Source organism: Coffea arabica, chromosome 8e (assembly GCF_036785885.1).
Source record: "Coffea arabica cultivar ET-39 chromosome 8e, Coffea Arabica ET-39 HiFi, whole genome shotgun sequence".
In the NCBI taxonomy this organism is placed as follows: Eukaryota; Viridiplantae; Streptophyta; class Magnoliopsida; order Gentianales; family Rubiaceae; genus Coffea; species Coffea arabica.
This window is the reverse complement of record NC_092324.1, coordinates 51,204,717-51,222,732: the sequence shown is the minus strand read 5'-3', so window position 1 is coordinate 51,222,732 and position 18,016 is coordinate 51,204,717. Positions and strand designations below refer to the sequence as shown.

General features: G+C 35.3%; 2 protein-coding genes and 1 long non-coding RNA gene across 14 annotated transcripts; 2 read left to right on the top strand and 1 right to left on the bottom strand.

Annotated features, from left to right (window-relative positions):
- Positions 1-2,690: 2,690 nt before the first annotated feature.
- LOC113704286 (uncharacterized) lies at positions 2,691-6,919 on the top strand. 6 transcript variants are annotated; one of them, XM_027226089.2, is made up of 7 exons: positions 2,691-2,938; positions 3,981-4,464; positions 5,316-5,463; positions 5,673-5,809; positions 6,267-6,335; positions 6,446-6,514; positions 6,605-6,919. In XM_027226089.2, exons 2-7 carry the CDS (start codon positions 4,273-4,275, stop codon positions 6,689-6,691), a joined length of 702 nt encoding a protein of 233 aa, XP_027081890.1. In that variant the 5' UTR covers positions 2,691-2,938; positions 3,981-4,272; the 3' UTR covers positions 6,692-6,919. The 6 variants fall into 6 exon arrangements, with proteins under 6 accessions (XP_027081890.1, XP_027081888.1, XP_027081887.1 ...); XM_027226087.2 differs by having other exon boundaries at positions 2,692-2,875; positions 5,670-5,809; XM_027226086.2 differs by having other exon boundaries at positions 2,692-2,938; positions 5,670-5,809.
- Positions 6,920-10,485: 3,566 nt separating this feature from the next.
- LOC113703985 (probable E3 ubiquitin-protein ligase RHB1A) lies at positions 10,486-14,875 on the top strand. Of its 6 annotated transcripts, none has more exons than XM_072061282.1 (7): positions 10,486-10,755; positions 11,416-11,484; positions 12,469-12,602; positions 13,044-13,279; positions 13,431-13,866; positions 13,958-14,067; positions 14,202-14,875. In XM_072061282.1, exons 4-7 carry the CDS (start codon positions 13,211-13,213, stop codon positions 14,232-14,234), a joined length of 648 nt encoding a protein of 215 aa, XP_071917383.1. In that variant the 5' UTR covers positions 10,486-10,755; positions 11,416-11,484; positions 12,469-12,602; positions 13,044-13,210; the 3' UTR covers positions 14,235-14,875. The 6 variants fall into 6 exon arrangements, with proteins under 6 accessions (XP_071917383.1, XP_071917382.1, XP_027081353.1 ...); XM_072061281.1 differs by having other exon boundaries at positions 12,970-13,279; XM_027225552.2 differs by lacking the exon at positions 13,044-13,279 and having other exon boundaries at positions 10,490-10,755.
- A 931-nt stretch (positions 14,876-15,806) lies between these two features.
- Positions 15,807-17,835, bottom strand: LOC113703598 (uncharacterized). 2 transcript variants are annotated; one of them, XR_011819836.1, is made up of 3 exons: positions 17,639-17,835; positions 16,631-16,693; positions 15,807-15,994 (listed from the first exon to the last, which is right to left on the bottom strand). It is a non-coding gene; the product is annotated as an uncharacterized lncRNA (long non-coding RNA). The 2 variants fall into 2 exon arrangements; XR_003451488.2 differs by lacking the exon at positions 16,631-16,693.
- Positions 17,836-18,016: the final 181 nt, after the last annotated feature.

The window sequence follows — 18,016 nt, the reverse complement described above, 5'->3', positions numbered from 1 at the left end:
TCTAGTGGCGCTTTAATTATCTTTGAATTTTCTATTGATCTCTTTTCAGTCCTTATTTGGTTCACCATTTATCTCTTTGGTTCAACCCTTTTCCTTTACTACAAAGTAGAAATAGGTATAAAATAAGAATTATTGTATCGATAAAAAATAATAATAACTATTTTGGATAGGGATGATAATTGGGACGGGTGGTCGCGAGCACCCGTCCTGCAGGAGGCTAATGGGGCGGAGGAGTATACCCCGCCCAATCACCCGTTAAACAAATAACAAACATATATATGTATGTATATAATTATATATTTAATATTTAATTTAATTAGTTACAAACTTATAATAATAATATTATTAGTTATATGTATTATATAATGGACATTAGTATATGTAATATAATTAATATTATCAGTTATACTACTAATTATACACGTTTACTAATAGAAATTATTAATTAGCTATACTAAATTAACTAATACAATTATACTAAATTCTTGATTACACTTAACACAATAAAATATTTTTCCATAAAAAATATAATAATGACTTAATAATTGTATTTGTGTCAAAACTACAAACTTGACTACTTTAGTTATATTTATTTAATGACGTTGGATTGTATTCAAATAACACTTGTTTGATTGTTTTTATGGGTTTTAATTGTGATATTACAACGGATAATAAGTTGGTGATGTATTGATATTTTAGTATTTGATTATTTGCTAAATTTTGATCATAGAAAAACTATATGACAACTCGTTATTAGCTCCGCAAGGGCACCGGAAGCCGGGCAGGGCTTTAGAGGTATGCTATGGATAAGAATTGGACTTTAAATCTAATGCATAATAATATGCATGTTTTGGTTGATTAGCATCTAAGCAACCCATTATCCGTGACTGGGTTAAGAAAGCCGACAAAACACGATTAGTTAACTTGAAAGGTAGATTTTTACGATAACAAAATAGTTTGTGTTCTGTTATAAGCGGGCTGATTGCCAAGCGCTCAACATTCATGACATGATGCATTGAAATTTCTTGGGAAAGTGATGAATTTAAGCCATGATAATATTCCAAAAAATAAAACTTAAGCCGTGATATACTTCTATTTTTTTTTTTTTCAACAAAATGTGGCATTTCAACTCAACCAGATTAATCTGCCTCCTGACTTGTAAAGCCTTGCTCAAGAGTGCAAGTGTGGTAGGATTCAAACTAGTGATCTACGAGATACTACCGGACAATCACGATGGTTAAGAAATTTTATTGTTTGGATACACATATTATTTCAAATAATATTTCGCTTGCATCATAAACACATTTTCCAACCCAACTTTTTATATTCCCAATCAACTTTTTATCTCACATACATCACATCACAAAAAGTGTTACAGTAATTATTTCAAATAATACTCTATCCAAACAAACCAGCTTCTCACGCTTTGTAAGTATACTGTTGCTTCTAAACTTTTGGGAAGTGTAGCACTACGCGCTATGATATTCTTGTGAGGTGCCACACAGAAATGTGTCTTTCATTATTCAATCCAACACTCTTTTAACCTTTTTTTTCTTTCGAAAAAGTGAGTACAATTGTTTCTAGTATATGTGATAATTTAGTATCTAAATGCTGAATCTAGCATTATTATCAAATTGAAAAATAGCATAATCTGTAAGTATTAACCACACTTTTTAAATCAAAATTTTAAAAAGTGTTTCTTTTGTCTTCCTTATTGTAGAGACAGTCTTTTTTATTTGAAATTATCGTAAATATTTTGCACTACAAAGCTGTAAGATAATTTTATCATCCTATTGACTCTTTAAAATTTATAGCAAGTACTAATTTGTTATATGTACTCCTCATACTTTATTAAGAAGAAATACTAGCCATGACATTATGAATATATGCGGTCTTTTAGATTGTCTAAATGGACAAAGGACTAGTATTTTAACAAAAATGATAAGATTGATTTTAGATACACTAACTGACAGTGCATACACTTTCGCCATTATTAGATGCATGACACATAATACGAATTTGAATTTGAAACTCAAATTTTGTATATGTGTCATATATCCAACCGTGATAATATATATACCATCAGTGTATATAAGATTTATTTAAAATGATATAGCAGCATCCCTAAAAGTCATATCATTTTTCAAGTTAAAATTGCCAACTTGCTAAAAAAAAAAAAGACAATACATCACTTAATTCATAAAGATTTAATATCTTGATTCCTCGAACATCTATCTCAAATGTTATACACATAATATAAAGTCCTCAACATTGTTCAAATGTGTGCACTCTCATAAAAAACTCTTTTTCTACTTGACCTTACTAAACACACATAAACCAAACCTCAAAGAACAGAGAAAAAAACAAGTTTAAAAATTTACATCCATTCTAACAAGGATTAGAAAGAAATCACTAGGCAGCAACATGGACTTTATGCAAAAAAGAAGAGGGGCTTTAAAGCAATTAATCAACCCATGTGAAAACAAGGATAAGGATTTAAGGACAAGTGGACAACTAGTCCGTTACAAACGACAAAAGGCTAAGCCACTCAGCCAGCACCCACCACAATGGAGCCAAAGCCGCCAACTACCCTCCTCTTTCTTCATCCTCGACTAATATGGAGCCGCTACCTTTACAACCGGTCAATTCAATTTTTTTTTTTTTTTTGAAAAAACACCGAGTAATGCTACTAAGTAATAATAATGAGGGAGAGATGATGTATGGGCAGACCGTACAAGAAGTGGGCCTATTTCTCACTCTTATGATTTTGGTTGTAGTAGTAAATTAAAGCAGAGCATTTTTCAGCAGCGGCAGAGAGAATTGAGGAAGCAGTGAGGGAGTCTGGTGGTAGCAGAAATAGAAGTAGAAGAAGAAGGTGGCTTTTTAATTTGTATTCTCTCATGGGATTAGTATTATTTACTAGTAGAAGAAGTAGTTGGTAAGCATTTATTTTGTGTGTATGTATTTTTCTTCTGCCCCTCTCTCTCTCTGTCTGAAAATTCGTGCATTTTTTTTTGCTCTTTTGGTTGCTCTTCTTGTTGTTCGTCTCTGATACTTCTCCCATCAGATTCTTGGCATTTCTCCCAATTTCCGCTTCAAATTTCGCATTTCTTTGTTTTCTTTCTAGCCCATGAAAATGCTTCTCCCAGCACTGGAAGTAGGACCATATTGTTGTAGTGTCGACTAAAACGCACCATTTTGAGATTGATGCATTTGTTTCTGAATACGAGGTTTCGAATTTCAGTCCCTTGGAGTAATTTTCTTACCATTTCTGTTGTCTTTTCTTCTTCTTTTGTTCCTTTCTTTCTTCTCCTTCCTTTTTGTGCCTTCCTGTAATCAAGATTGTCAATTTCAGGCTCTTCTTCTTACTGTTTCATGCATTTCAATTTTTTTGGGCTGCTGCTTTTTGTTTGTTTAAATGGACTAGTTCATGAAATCAATCGTGTTTTACTCAATGTGCAAGTATGAAATCAGGAAAGTTTTTGGATTATACAATTTTGAATGGTTAATAATGAGTGATTCTTCTACTGATCCTCCGTCTTTATTGCTTCCTCTTTTCCAAGACTTCTTCTCAATTTAGATTATATTAAAGTGACGATCTTTGTTCTCCCGTTGAATGAATCCGTATAAGAGCGGTTAATTTAAAATATATGGGATTTTTCCTTGATGGAAATGAGAAATTACGACGAATTGAAATTGGTGTATGAATTAATTTTGTTTATTTGTTTTTGTGTGCGAGTCTCTTTGTGTGCACTGTGCACGCACACTAGTGTGTGTAAGATTGGTAATCAATGATACAGTAGTACTAATAAACACGACCAATCCAAGTCCGTGAACTCCAAGGAGATTCAATGCTTTGATGGTTCATTTGATTTATTATGCATTCCTTTCAAGAGTTTGTGTCAGATCTTTTCTAACATGAATTAATATTACGCCTGTCAAATTTTTCTACAACGTATCTGAAAATTTTCTTTTTCCAGGAATCCCAGTTGAAGATTGGTCTTTTCAGGAAATTCCATGATCAGTTCTTACCCTGCAAGCAATTGAATTGGAGTTATCTGCGGAAGAAAGGTCTTTGACTTCTAAGTAAAAGGGACAACTCTAAATTCTGTTTCTCGTATTGGTTCAATTCAACCTCCTGCATGAGATAAGGTATCAGAGAAGAGAATGGAAACAGAGTAGATGCAGAGGGTAAAAGTTGATGAATTGAGTTAGGTTTTTTTCTTCAATTGGAGCTCTTAATTTTACAAGTTAGCAATTTAGACCGAGGAAATGCTTGAGACTGAGCTATGTTCTTCGCGGGTTCTATCACCCTTTCGCGAGGAGAGTGGCGATGAAGAATTGTCTGTTCTTCCTAGGCATACTAAAGTCATTGTGACTGGAAACAACAGGACCAAGAGTGTTTTGGTGGGTCTTCAAGGTGTTGTCAAGAAGGCTGTTGGGCTTGGTGGTTGGCATTGGCTGGTATATTCTCGAATTATATTGCATCTTATTTCTGTTTTAGTATTATTGATTTCTTGCGTTTCAATTGTGATAAGTGTCTTTTTTTTTTTCCAGATTATGCTATTTTAGTATAATTTATGTTTGTCTTTTCTTTTTCTTTTTTTTTTGAAGTTCTCCTGATTTCAAAGTGACTGTTTTCCTATATTGAGCTCATAAGCATGACCCAAAACAATACAAAATTGGGAAGTATTCACGAATTTGTAAATTTTCGCAGAAGACTTTTTTTAGGCAATCAATTAGTGAAGTTGAGGAACCAGAGAGTATATCAGCTCAGTAATACCACCACGACAGAACATATCTACTTCAAACAAAATTTACTCCTACAAGATTACGCTTTTACAATCCTAGATTGATTGAAAGATGGACAAATCCAACACACACAGAAAAACACTCACTTTCCTTTATTTATTTTCCTGGAAAGTTTTCGTAGAAGTTTGTTTTTCCATAAGTATCCGCAATCAATCAATCTAGGACTACTACGATAAAGAGGTCTGACAACTATTGCTTTTTAATCTAATTTTCTCTTTTTAGTTTCAGGGAACTTTGCCATTCTTTTTTTGCTTTTTTATTGTCCTTGCAGAAAATTTTATTCTTTCTGAATAAAAAAAAATTGTGAAGTGTATAGATCTCATTAATTTTATGCAAGAATATACAAGAAACAAAGAACACATTCATTCATATGTAAAGACAAAGGGATATGTTGAACTCGTGGAGTCTCAGTGTTTTCTGCGTATTTTTCTTTTTTACCGCCTTCTTTTTCCTGTTGTTATGGAGTACTTGGCTGAAGGTACTTGTATGATCCAATCATGAAGGTTTTGAAAAATGGGGATGAAGTTAAATTGCAAAGGAATGCTTTGAGTGTGTTGGAACCTCCGACTGGGAATGAAGAAGATGATGATTATGATTTTGATGACTCTAGCAGTGGCTGTGAAGTTGGTGAAAAGGAGAGTCATCGTTTTTGTAAGTATCCTTTACTAATAGATAATAAGGGTGGACGTACAAATCTATTTGGGGCAAATGATTTTTCTAATCCTCCAACATTTTTGTGAAACCATAATTTTGCAAGAAATGGCTTGCTAAACCTTTAAGAGGAAATGCTAAGCTAAAACCTTGACCATGCCTCATATTGGTGATTCATTGCTCTTAATTTTTTTGTTTCTTTCCAGTAGCTGCTGGTATTGAGTTCAGCAAACTCAGCAAGGCGAGAGTCCGATATGCAAGGCCATTGGTTCCATCGGCATCCGCAAAGTCAATCAGTCGCAACAGTGTTAGCGAACTTAAATCTAATAGCCATGCCCCTCAACAGGTGAGCACAATAAATGGAGGTTTTGTCCTTGTCACGGTTATGGCAAGTGTGTTCAGCATTCTAGAAATTTGTCTTTTGTATTGCAAGAGCTAGTTATTGCCCCTCGCTTAAATTCAGAGCCCTTCATTCCAAATACATCAAGATCTAATTTAGCGGTAGTTTCCTCCGGACATTTCTTTCCAACGTCAGAGTGTATTTATTTTGTCGTTAATTTTCTTAGGACAAGTGAAAGGATTTCAGCTGCTAAATGAATAGTTTTTTTTTTTGGTAAACTCAATTCACTATTTGTCAAAAAGTGCTCAACTTTTGTCATTATCATGTTTTACCAATTAAAACAATTTTGGAAGTTACAACCATCATTGTCATTGGGGTCAATACTTATGCATATCTCTTTTGCTGCCTCTAAGATATTTGCCTTATGGAGTAACCTGTCTCTTTGCCACCTTTGTTTCTTCAGCACCGCGGATCGAACATGGCAAAATTGGGAACTGGCTCATTGTGGAGATACTGCCAGAGATTCAAGCTAGTACGTCTTGCTAGGAGCTTTTCCAAGTTCTGGATTTCTTTTTCCTATGAATTGTTCAAAAGTAACTTTATATTTCTGCTTAAGTTGCTGATTTACAATTTGGACTTCAGGCCAGTATTAATTCTAGCCTTACAAAGGAACAACTTTCTAACATTGTCCAGCAGCACTTTTCTTCTCAGGTTGGTTCTCTCTGTCTCTGCATTATGACCAACATGCCCTGACATCACAATTGAAAATTTTCTTATGTTTCATTCTGATTTTCACGACAGCAAGTGGACGAGGTACAAGTGGTCGTAGAATTCGTCCGTGCAGCAAAGAGGTTGAGAGCGATCGATGCACATCGAGAGCGATTGTAGAAAAACCGTAAAACTGGTTGCTTGTAGTATAAGTATATAGTAGTATGAACCCTAACGTAGTTCAGCTCTAATGATAGATTGCTAATGCCTGATGTAGACATCTGGGATTGTGTGGTAGGCTGTAGGTAAAAAATCCAAGTACCTCTGTTAACATCTGTCTGAATGTGCTGTTGGGGCAGTAACCCTCTGATGATCTGATCTGATATTTTCCTAATTTGTTTTCTTGCACTAACGGTTAGTACTAGTATTTACTTACTGAATTCGAGATTCTATGTTTCAAATGAGGGGGCAGGCCGCGGGGGGTTCAATCCATCATAGTTTTTAAAAACTACAGATTTGGAAGGACCCTGCAAGCAAGCCTGCATATTTTTCAGTTTTATTGAATCTAATCAGCAGTTAGTCCCCCGAGCCCTTCACCCCCAAAGAATGTGCTCTTTATTGTGAATGTTCGAATTGTTAAGGATAATCCTAGTACTTCCACGTAAGCAAATGTGTGACACGAGGGAGTGGGAACAGTTTCTAGAATGTTTCGACTTGCTATATAATATGCCGTATGAATTTATATGTAATTGTTATCTTTTAATTTTGTTTCCCCACGCTCTTCCTTCTACGTTGAGAGGCTCTCTTGAATTTCTTTTTTTTTTTTTTTGTTTTTTGTTTAAAAAAGAAGTCTCGAATCAAAAGTAACAAAAAAAAGGGAGAAATCTATGTGTGTGTGTGCGCGTTCAGGATTGTTTGTCACCAGCAACATGAATAAAGGAGATATTTTGTTGATGCATAAGCCAGGCTGTCGTGAGGTGTCACGGGACTTTATTGTTGCTACCAAAACCAAAGGGTGGAGGATGTTGATGTGGTGGGGAAGGGGGGTCGGGGGAAATGGAACGGATTAATTCTAATTGGAGAGGAGAGGACAGAGAGAAAAGAGAATCCTAATAAATTTTCCACCAACCAATCGGATCCTTTCCAGTTATATCAATTAATCTTAGGCGTCCATTTAGCCTTTCCTGTCCTTGGCGTTGAATTTGCACCAACATACTGGCCCCCAACATAAGATTTTGTGCAGAAGGCTAAGTTGACTGCTTAGATTTTGGCTCATTGTTTGGTTTTAAATGGACCTTGCCCCCATGCAATTGGACATGTAATGTGTAATTTGGCTGTTCTTGCGGGAAAAAAAACCAGCATGTAATCTAGAACAGTACAAACGGTTCTTAAATTAAGGAATATCTGATCTAGTGGTCTTGCTTTTATGCAGTTAGTTGAGGACAGAATATATCCTGAACCGGATGAAAAAGAGCATTATTGTTGTACTGTACTACTCTCATGATGTCCTTATAGATGCATTCCATGCAACGTGATCAAGTCCAAAAATCTAAAATAATTTCAAGTCCAGAACAAATCTTTTGTATGTGCAAATACATAACATATACTTGTTCAAACTTAACTTGAGAGTCGTTGGCCAACCAAACTCGAATGATGGATCTCCTGCCAAGTCGAACTCGATTCGAACATCATCGAATGAGTTGATTCATCTTTTAGCACTGTACGAGACTTGCACATCTATCACACAATGTAATAATCGCACCAGCCCTGCTTTGGAATGCTCAGCCCAATCGTGTCTGAAATTTGAACTACTAGAAACGCGGAACCAATGTCAATGGTCCAGCAGCTACCTATTTTGACGTCATTTATTATTCAAATGAGGACCATATCATTGGTTTAGGCCCAACGACTATGAATTCTGGGCTTTGTAAGCCTGTGAACGGGCAGCTGCAAATGTTGCGTGATTCGTCAGAAAACAATCCAAACGTCTGGTCCCCCAAGGCAGACAACAGGCTAGTGGTTCGTGCCATACATCACTTATTGGACCACCATTTGATGATCCCTCCGGCAACCAAAATGGAAAGGTTTGACCCTACCTATTCGCCCCCTTCTTTTTTTGGGGGGCTTAAAAAAGAAAAAAGAAAAAAAACTAGGACTGATTTGCTGCAGAAGAAAAATACTAGCATGGTAAACATCTTTAATGTAGTAGCAGAATCATTACCTTTTTTTTTTTTTTTTTGGGAAGTGGTGGTGGACTGGTAATGGAGCCGTGACTTGACTTAGACCAATCCATTAGCCCACCTGTCTCAATAATTTGGAAGAATGTGTTATTCCCACCCACCATGATCTGAGCCGCATAAAAATCCAAAATTCCCCCCAACCAACAAATAACAACCTCTCTTCTCTGGCTCAGCAGTTCCTCACTCACGCCTTTGTTGTAGTTTGTACTTTACTTCCCTTCCCAGTATTACAATTTTAGAATCCAGTGATTAAATTAAAGGTCATAAGATATACTACTAGAAAAGAGCTCGTCACTTTCGCTCCCCACTGCCACTGGCGGGTCCCGGAATAAGTTCCAAAATAGAAGCGCTTACTTGTTAGAGAACTAGCCGGCCACCGTTACCCTAAACTCGCCATTTTCCATCATATCCATATCTCACCATCTCGCCACTTCGCAGTCTCATGCTTTTGGCCATCCCCCAAAAACAGTAAAGTGAAAGAGCGGAAGCGGCAAAGGCTTTTCCTCAGAAACGTGTCTCAATCTTAAAGCAAATAGCTCACGACTTGTCATATTCCTATCTTGACACCTCAACCATCTCGAACCCACTTTTGAACCTCAAAACATTATTCAATTTTCCATACTTTGGCTTCGTCAAAATTATGCAACAAATACACATTACTTAAACACTTTGGATTGGAATTTTATAAAGAAGAATTGTTACGTTTTTCGTCGGCACATTTTCTAATAATTTTTTACTTCACATATATCAAATCGTTACAATAATTTTTCTATAAAAAGTCCAGAAAAAATACAATCCAAACAAAGCCTTATTCTTCAAAAAATGAAGATTAAATAATTGGTACGTGTTGTTACTTATGAAAGTTAGAAACGTACTCTTTTCTTTTTTTTTTTCCAACGTAAAATGTTCAATATTTGATTTTGAAACGTGGGTACTACTTTCTGCAATTTTTTCGTGAACTCGTTTTTTGATCGTTTTTTACTTCACATACATCAAATAGTTACACTATATTTTTCTACAAAAATTCAAAAAAAAAAAAAATTCAAACGGCTCTGATTGACGTTTTTCATTATTAAGAATTTCGTGTGTTAAACACTTTTTTACCAAACTTTGGGGATATGAATATAAATATATACTTTTCCAAAACTGCAATTTAATGATACAACTAAAATATAATATGAGTAAATCATAGTGTTTAATACTACCTCCGTCCCACTTTGATAGTCTTAATTTTTTTTTCACACAGTTTAAGAAAAAATGGTTAACTTTGTTGGAACAATCAATTTAGTTAGTTATTTTCCTAAAATACCCTCACATTAATTAGAGTACAACTTTATGGGAACTTGAAATCATATTCTTTTGTTGGAGTTTCATTAAAAAAATTGTGGGAATATGGATGGTTTTGAAAATTTTCACTCATGGTTTGTAGCCAATGATGACATAGTTTGTTTCCCTCCTCGTATAAATAAGCTTGGAAAATCTAAATGCATTAAATGTGGTAGGTTTATAGTAACAACAACTTACATTGAATAAGTGTATTTTAGGAAAATTAAAATACAACTACATTCTTTAATTGGAAAGTGAACTATAATTTGGACAGACGAAAAATGAAAACAGGACTATCAAAGTGGGACGGAGGAGTATTATTTAATAGTACTACTAATTTGATAATTATAGTAATTTAATTCGTAGGAATAAATTTTTGGTTTGTCCTCGTTTTTCCACTGAAAGTCGTTGTCACACGAAAAACCATACCTTTCCTCCTTCCTTCTCCGTTAACAAAATTCTCTTCTCTTTCTTTCTTTCTGAACCGTCACGACAAGGAGGAAAAAAAAAAAGGAAAGAAAAAAAAGAAAAACACACACACGCACACACATAAATAATAGGTAGTACTACAGAAGAGCCTTTACTTGTCCTTCTCCTCCTTTCTCTTTCCTCTCTATTCCTTACTGAAATGAGTGAACAACTCAGCTGAGACTCGTCCGATTATTAAATTATGTGAAGGTATTTGTATGTAGACAAAACGCAGATACATACTTGTATGTATACGTGTGTGGTATTTTTCAAGTTTGTGCTAATTTGTTGTACCTAAGATAAGTAAGTAGGAGTTTGTTCATGGAGCTTGATTTTGGATGATGTTTTTATGTGCATCTGAAGTGCGTGATTACGTGTTTTAACTTTTTTTTTTTTGTCCCTGTAGTATTTGATTAATAGCTTAGGGTTGGTTAAATTGAAGCTTGATAGCTGATTACAGTTCTGAAGATGATGAGTTTTGTTACTTGTTGATTTTGGTATGGATGTTGGGAGTTCTTTTAGTTCATATCGGTACTTTTCATTTATTTATTCTTGAAATTTTAGTGATGATGTATTTTTGGCCTATAGAATAGAGCTATCTAAGGTGAAATTTGTTAAAGATGGGATGATGATTTATTTAAATTTAGTTTTTGGGGAATTGAACTTTGAACTGTTTTTTGGCTATTACTTTTGTTTTGCTCTTGATTTTTTCACCAGAATGTTTTCTTGATGGTGGGATTGCTAAATTTTAAATTAATGTGAAATCTATGCAATAGCAGTGAGTTGTATCAGAGAATTACTGAATTACTATGAGTTTTAATCAGTGTTTGGTTTCAAAGGCATAAATTAGCATGATTTCCTGTTTGCCAGAACTGGGGTTTAATGTCTATGCATTGGAAGATTGACAGCAGACAGCTTAATTAGATTGGAAGATGGAAGGTTGTGTTTTTCTGATGCTTCCGATTTTTCTGGAAGAATGCTTTAATGATGATGAAATTTTGATAAGTTTTTCTTCCTCGTGCTTTTTTCTCTTTTGTCTCACTTCATGCATTACCCAGGATCTCTGCCATATGCATCAGCATTTAATTAATCAACTGGCAAAACCTATTGGCAGACTGGGATTTGCAGAATGTGAATTTTGAGAGCCTTGAATTGACAATTTTTTATTTTTAAAGTATATGGTTAAGCTGCAGGACATCCAACTGGTTGTATTGGATGCATATTTGAGACGGACTAACTGTATATCCATTGCCTACATGAAAGCTGCTAAATCAGGCTCAAGATTTTAGTTACCTCTTGGAAAACTTTTCTTACAAGCTTTTATCTTATGTTATTTCTGAAATCATGTAAATGGTGTAATTAGTTATTGGTCTCGAGAAAATAGCCCTGCATTTGAATTTCACTAGCCTTATGAATTCTAAAAATCGTCAAGGCTCCGATCACCACGGGGAATGTCTTCTTTTATACACCTGGGGCTTGCAGTTTGGATATGCTAATTGAGCCTTGAGAGAAGGAAATTTCCTTCAGTTAAGGTGTATTAAATTTTACTGTTAAATAGAGATTTTTGTGCTGCATAATTGGGATTTTGTGCTCTTGCACTATAATATAATTACCTGTTGAGGAATAACATTGGCATGTGCAAACCATCTTTCTGTAGATTCTTTGTTGCATCTAATGGAGGGCGTACTTCCATTTTTTGTGAAATATGTTAAATCCATAAATCTCTTTGTGAACCTTTCTGTCGACCTTGTTGACTTGACTGTATACACGTCTCTTGCTTCTTCTAATGAATGAAGTAAATTTTGGTTTCAGGAATTTGTTCTTAAGAGATAATTATCTTGTCTTACATTAAAAAGTCATAAAACTTTCTTTTCAGTTCTATTTTAATTTTTTTGGCTTACATTATGAAATTTTCTTGTGTAGGCAAGAGAAACGATGAGCAAAGTACCTTGTAGCATCTGGTTCATAGCAAAGATAACTCAGTAGAAATGGGGGGCTGCTGTTGTTGCTGTGCTTCAAAAGCAGAGGAACTAAATAATGCTCCCACTTTCTACCATGTGAGTAATATCTCAAACTTCATAAGCAGCATGAATCTGGTGTCTACTGATAGCATACAAAAAAGTTGATTATTAGGCTATTGTTCAGGTTCTTTTCCTATTTGGGCTGTATTCATTAATTTATGTACTTAGAGCTCTAGGTTCATTATGTATTTGTCAAGAGAAGTTCTGGACCAGTCATACATTGTGTATTCTGGCTAGAACCTCTGCTCGACGCATTTTGATGCCTTGATATCCAATCAAAGCCTGAGTTGACTAGCTTGCAAGTCCATAATTGACCATTGTGATTTTGTACTGCACTACCTGCATAATTTTCTGGAAGCGCTATTGTTATTGACTGCTGAACTTCATGCTCTCTGTTTAAAAGCTAGGAGCACCAAGTGATTTGCTTCTTTTCGTTCCAGTGCCGGTTTTCTAATAATAGACTGGTGGAAGTTTCAGTTTATTAAGACCCACAGAATATTGATCTGAGCACAATCTGGTGGGAAAGGGAGAATGCTGTTGAAAATGGGTAAACTTGTAGTTTAGCCTTCAAAAGATGTTGCAGCATGTAGGATTACTGCAAAATTTGAAGAACCTAATAACTTAGGTCAGGCAGGGAAAAAGAAATGGCCTACTCATCTTTCTTGGCAATTGGACTGTTTAGTGCTCGTGTTCCACTCCTAAGCTGTCACTTGGTAGTTGTTTTCTTACCAATCTTCATTCTCTCTTCAACTGGGTTGAGTGATTTGCAGGATGATCAATGATGAATTTGCTGCCATACATTCTACCTGAATTTTGCTGGTTAATGCTGTTCCTTTTCTCTGGAATTTTTACTCTTTTTTGCAGTATCCAAGGGCTGGACAAGAACATCAGACCCTACCACCTTCAAATGGCACAGTATCTTCACTTTCGACTGGGCTATTAGTTGACACCAACCTAGACACTTCAATACCGGAAACTTATAGAGCACCTCCAGCGCCAGTGCCTTATGAAACATATGTTGGACACTCTCGATCATCTCTTGCTGATCCACCTAGTCATGGTGACAAGAATGAAACAGTGCAACTCGCACAGAAGGCTGTTGAAGAAACAAATTCTGGAATCACTCAAGAAACTACAGTCAAAATTGTGAAGTTGGATGGAAATGCAACTGTTGAGCTTACTGCCACAAAAGATGTGGAAAATGATCTTGAACAATCTGGCGAGCTTAAGAAGCCTGGTGAACTCATAGTAAAATCCCTGCTGGAGGAGGAGGAGGATGTTTGTCCAACCTGTCTTGAAGGTATGGTACATGACATACTTTTGCTTGGTGGCTTTGATATTGGTGCTTGGACTTGGATTTTGACACCATTGCTTTGTTCTTTTTTATGCAGAATATGATTCAGAGAATCCAAAAATTATTACAAAATGCGAGCATCATTTTCACTTGGGATGCATTCTTGAATGGATGGAAAGGAGTGATACTTGTCCTGTCTGTGATCAGGTGACTTGCATTTCAATTTAATCCATGAGGGGTGAAAGGAGATTTTCCTGTTCCGAGTCAAATGATTGTTTTGTTTATGCTGGCATTATGAATTTGTTGCTTATGAATTTGTTGCTTCTTGTCTTTGGGTGCAGGTGATGGTTTTCAGCACTGGTGATGATGCTTAAGCTCTAAGACAGAAGGGTATTAAGTCAGGGATGCGTGAGGGTTGAGCATTTATAGTACACCTCTTTTTCTTTTTTTCTTTTTTTTTTTCTTTTTTGGTGTTGAATGGTAGTCATAGCTTTGCCTAAAATTTCTCTTTGTTTTGTTAATATGTCGCCCGATTCTTTTATTTTGATCGAGGAGAATCAAAGAAGGAAAAAAAAAAAAAAAAGAGAAGTAATGAGCAGGAAGAAAAGCTGAAACAGAAAGTGGATGGTTTTCTATGCTACAGTCGATTCCTTTACATTCTCAGCGTATCCAACATTGTCCAGGAGGTCTCTCAAGTTATTAACCAGGAGTCTGGCACTGGGATAAGGGGGCATGAAATCCTTGTTTTGTCCTGTTAGTTTTCTCAGTCTGCTGCCGTGGTTTCTTCCTCCCATGCCCTCTCTTTTGTTTGCTTATGCGCAGTTTCTCTTCAACCAGCTTGGATTTTAGGGATTTGCATCAAGCTGGATCTGTAAATTTCGTAGGCGGTACTTACGTTGAGGTTTCTGGTTGGTAGTGGGGATCGCATCATTGTAAGGAAAGCAAAAGAATTTTGAAGGACCGGGTGAATATTTTAGATTGATTCATGTGTATATAGAGAAGCATTCATGAGCCATGCACAATCTTAGTATGCTTTTTCTTCACCTGTAGTTTTGTTTGTTGCTTAGATTTAGCAATATGCGGTGAGTTTTAGGATATTTTATATAAGCTCTTTTCCTCTCGTAAAAGCCAGCAATCATGTTCAAGGTAAATGGTAAAACGGAAAGGAAACTAAACTAGAAAATAGAACATGAGATAAATATGTTCAGAATGACGATGGCCAAGTATTTTCTGGGGACGTTTTAGAGGTTTCTAGAGTACAGTACTCAAGTTTGAAATAAAAAAGTTGCTAACCTCTCTTGGTTGCACTCCTTTGGAGACAGAACCTTTGTTGGCTCACTTGTAATTATGTTCCAATATGAATATTAGTACAAGGTTAGCAAGCAAAGAAGTAAAGTGTGAATAATTAGCAACCAAGGAATAAAGCAATAATAATCATCATCTAAAGGACCACGGCAATTTTCAGTAAGAAATTACAATTCTTGTCAAGTTTTGTTGTTTACTTTTGATCAAGAAATCACCAGCACTAGTAGCATGATCAAAGTTGAATATCATCAAATTTCGTAATATGTCAATCATTACATGTATTTATGCTCGCCATGGGCTAACTCTTCAACCTACAACGATGTGAAGCTGTCAAAATTTTCTTGCCTAGTAACTAACAACCTAATTCAGAGGATGTTTAGTGTTATATAAACTAGAGATCTTTGCCATCTAGTTCTCTATATGAACCGGTTGGATTTCCATCATATAAACCTATGATACAATAGGGTTCCCTTATGCCCCTTGGGGTCGGCTTGGCTGGTGCCGGGGTAGCCTCTTTAGGTCCTGACATCATGTGATCAGTGTGACGACCCCACCTCCTTCTAAGGTGTACCCAAAGGTTTGGCGGACTGTCTGTCTAACTTTCGTTAAGATTCACTCACTCACTCAATCAACTCTCAAGATTAATCATTCAAGCCTCCAAAATAACATTTAAGTTCTACCATTCAACCAAAATACAAACTTATTTACAACCAAAAAATCAAATGTATGATACAACGTCAAATGTCAAAATATATCCTATCAACCAAAAGTATAAGTATAAGAGGGTTATACACTCTAATTCACATTCAATTGTTTCGAACCTCCATTCCTGTAAGAAAAACAAAAACTAAAAGAATGAGCTAAAAACCCAGTGAAGTTTCTAAACAAGCAATCAGGTAGGAAAATCATGAAAACATTACATTTAACAATTTGCATACTTTGCACAGTAATATCCAGTCATTTAAGAAATAAACACTCAATCATTGGAAGGATACATGCTCACTTGGAGCCATTCATTCATTCATTCGCCAACCATTTTTCTTATCCCTCCGACATTAGAAAACGTTTGCAAGTGAAAACTACTTTAGTGATCTTGTCATTCATTCATTAATATCATTGCATTGAATTCACTGGTCAATTCTCTATCAGATTTCGTGGTAATACTCGAGTATACCAAACATTGTCCCAGGGCCACCAGCCGCCCGATCGAGTTCGCTTCTGGCTTAAGTCGACTGGCAACGAAGGGTAAGGGCCCATTTCAGTCAAAAGTCTTATATTCTTGCACAAGTAACATTCAATCATTTAATCATTGAAAATTTTACATTCACTTAGATCGAGTGCGATAAAGTACACACTCGCCTATCGAAAATTCATTTAACAATCATTGAAAAATATTTAACATTTAAGCAAACATTCACAACATTTCATATTGTCGTTGGAAGCACAACAAGCAAAGAACACTCACCAGTTTAAGTAAAATAAAGTCAAAAGTTTCTTTCCGGATTATGCCCTTGATCACCGACAAATCCTAAGAATAATCAAGAGAAAATATTATGGTTGAACCATTTTTATTCAAAATTTAGGTGAACCAAAAAAATTCGAGTAACTACTAGTACAAAGGTGCAAATATGATTTTGGAGTGAAAAGAGAACATTTAGATCCAAGGGACATGAGTAATCAAGAATTTCCTCATTCCAATCATAAACCAAGGTCAAAATGGTTTAACAACTCCAACTTAAAATTGAAAATAAAAGTAAGGACAGTTTTAGAAAAGCAGAATTTTTTCAGTTTTGCGCGATACTATTTGAAAAATCATATTTCAAGTTCTTTAAGTCCAAAATTTATAAACTTTATACCGTTGGAAAATAGATTCAAAGAATTATATTTCTCAGAAGACACCTTTGCAAGATTCTATTCACAAGTCAGTCAAAATCCAATCTCAAGTGGCTGCTTTATCCAGTAGAAAGACAGAACAGGAATGAAAATTCAGTCAATTTTGAAAAATCACAGATATTCATAAGAATTGAGAAAAATTCTGAAATTTTCACGGTAGAAAGTACTCTAAATCTAGTTTCAAATGCAACAAGCAGAACTCAATTTAAATTTTTTTACACCAAGATATGACAGATTTTCCAAGACTGTTCAGAGTCTCCTGTGGAAAAAATTTCAGCAACACTTCCTTTGTATTTACCAATTTTTTTTTCCAACTATTTCAAGGCTACACTTTCACCACAAGATAGCCTCAATCAAGTTTACAAAATATAGGATACATAGAGTACTTATTTTAATCACAAAACTAGATATAACCAACATATGCCTAAGTTGAAAATTAATCAAACCCTAGCAACAACTTCACCAAACCCTAGCAAAATCATGAAATTAGCATAAACATGCTTCTTTCAACTTCAATCATAACATATCTTGCATAAATCTCAAGAAACAAGTAAAAAGAGATATTTTCTAAAAATTTTACCTCAAAACCCCAAGATAACAAGCAACTCAAGAACTTTATTCCTCAAGTAACTCCATCAAAAGTTTCGTTCCAAACTTAACTCAAAATTAATCGGTATGGATTAAGGTTGGTCTTTGAATTCTTCATAAATCAAGCAAGGAAATTAAAATGAAAATTTAAAAGTTTTTCTCTCTTCCCTCTGTCTCAATTTCGGCCTTCACAAGAGAAAATGAAAGGCTTGTGCTGTGAAATTGCAAGATAAAGACTAAAGGAAAGTCTTGGTCATAGTTGGCTTGATGGTTGACAAGTGTCATCCAATTATTTTGTCTTTCTTTTCCTTTTCCTTTTCCTTAGTCAATAATGGTGGCTGATTTAAGGGTTAATTTTGGAAAAATTAAA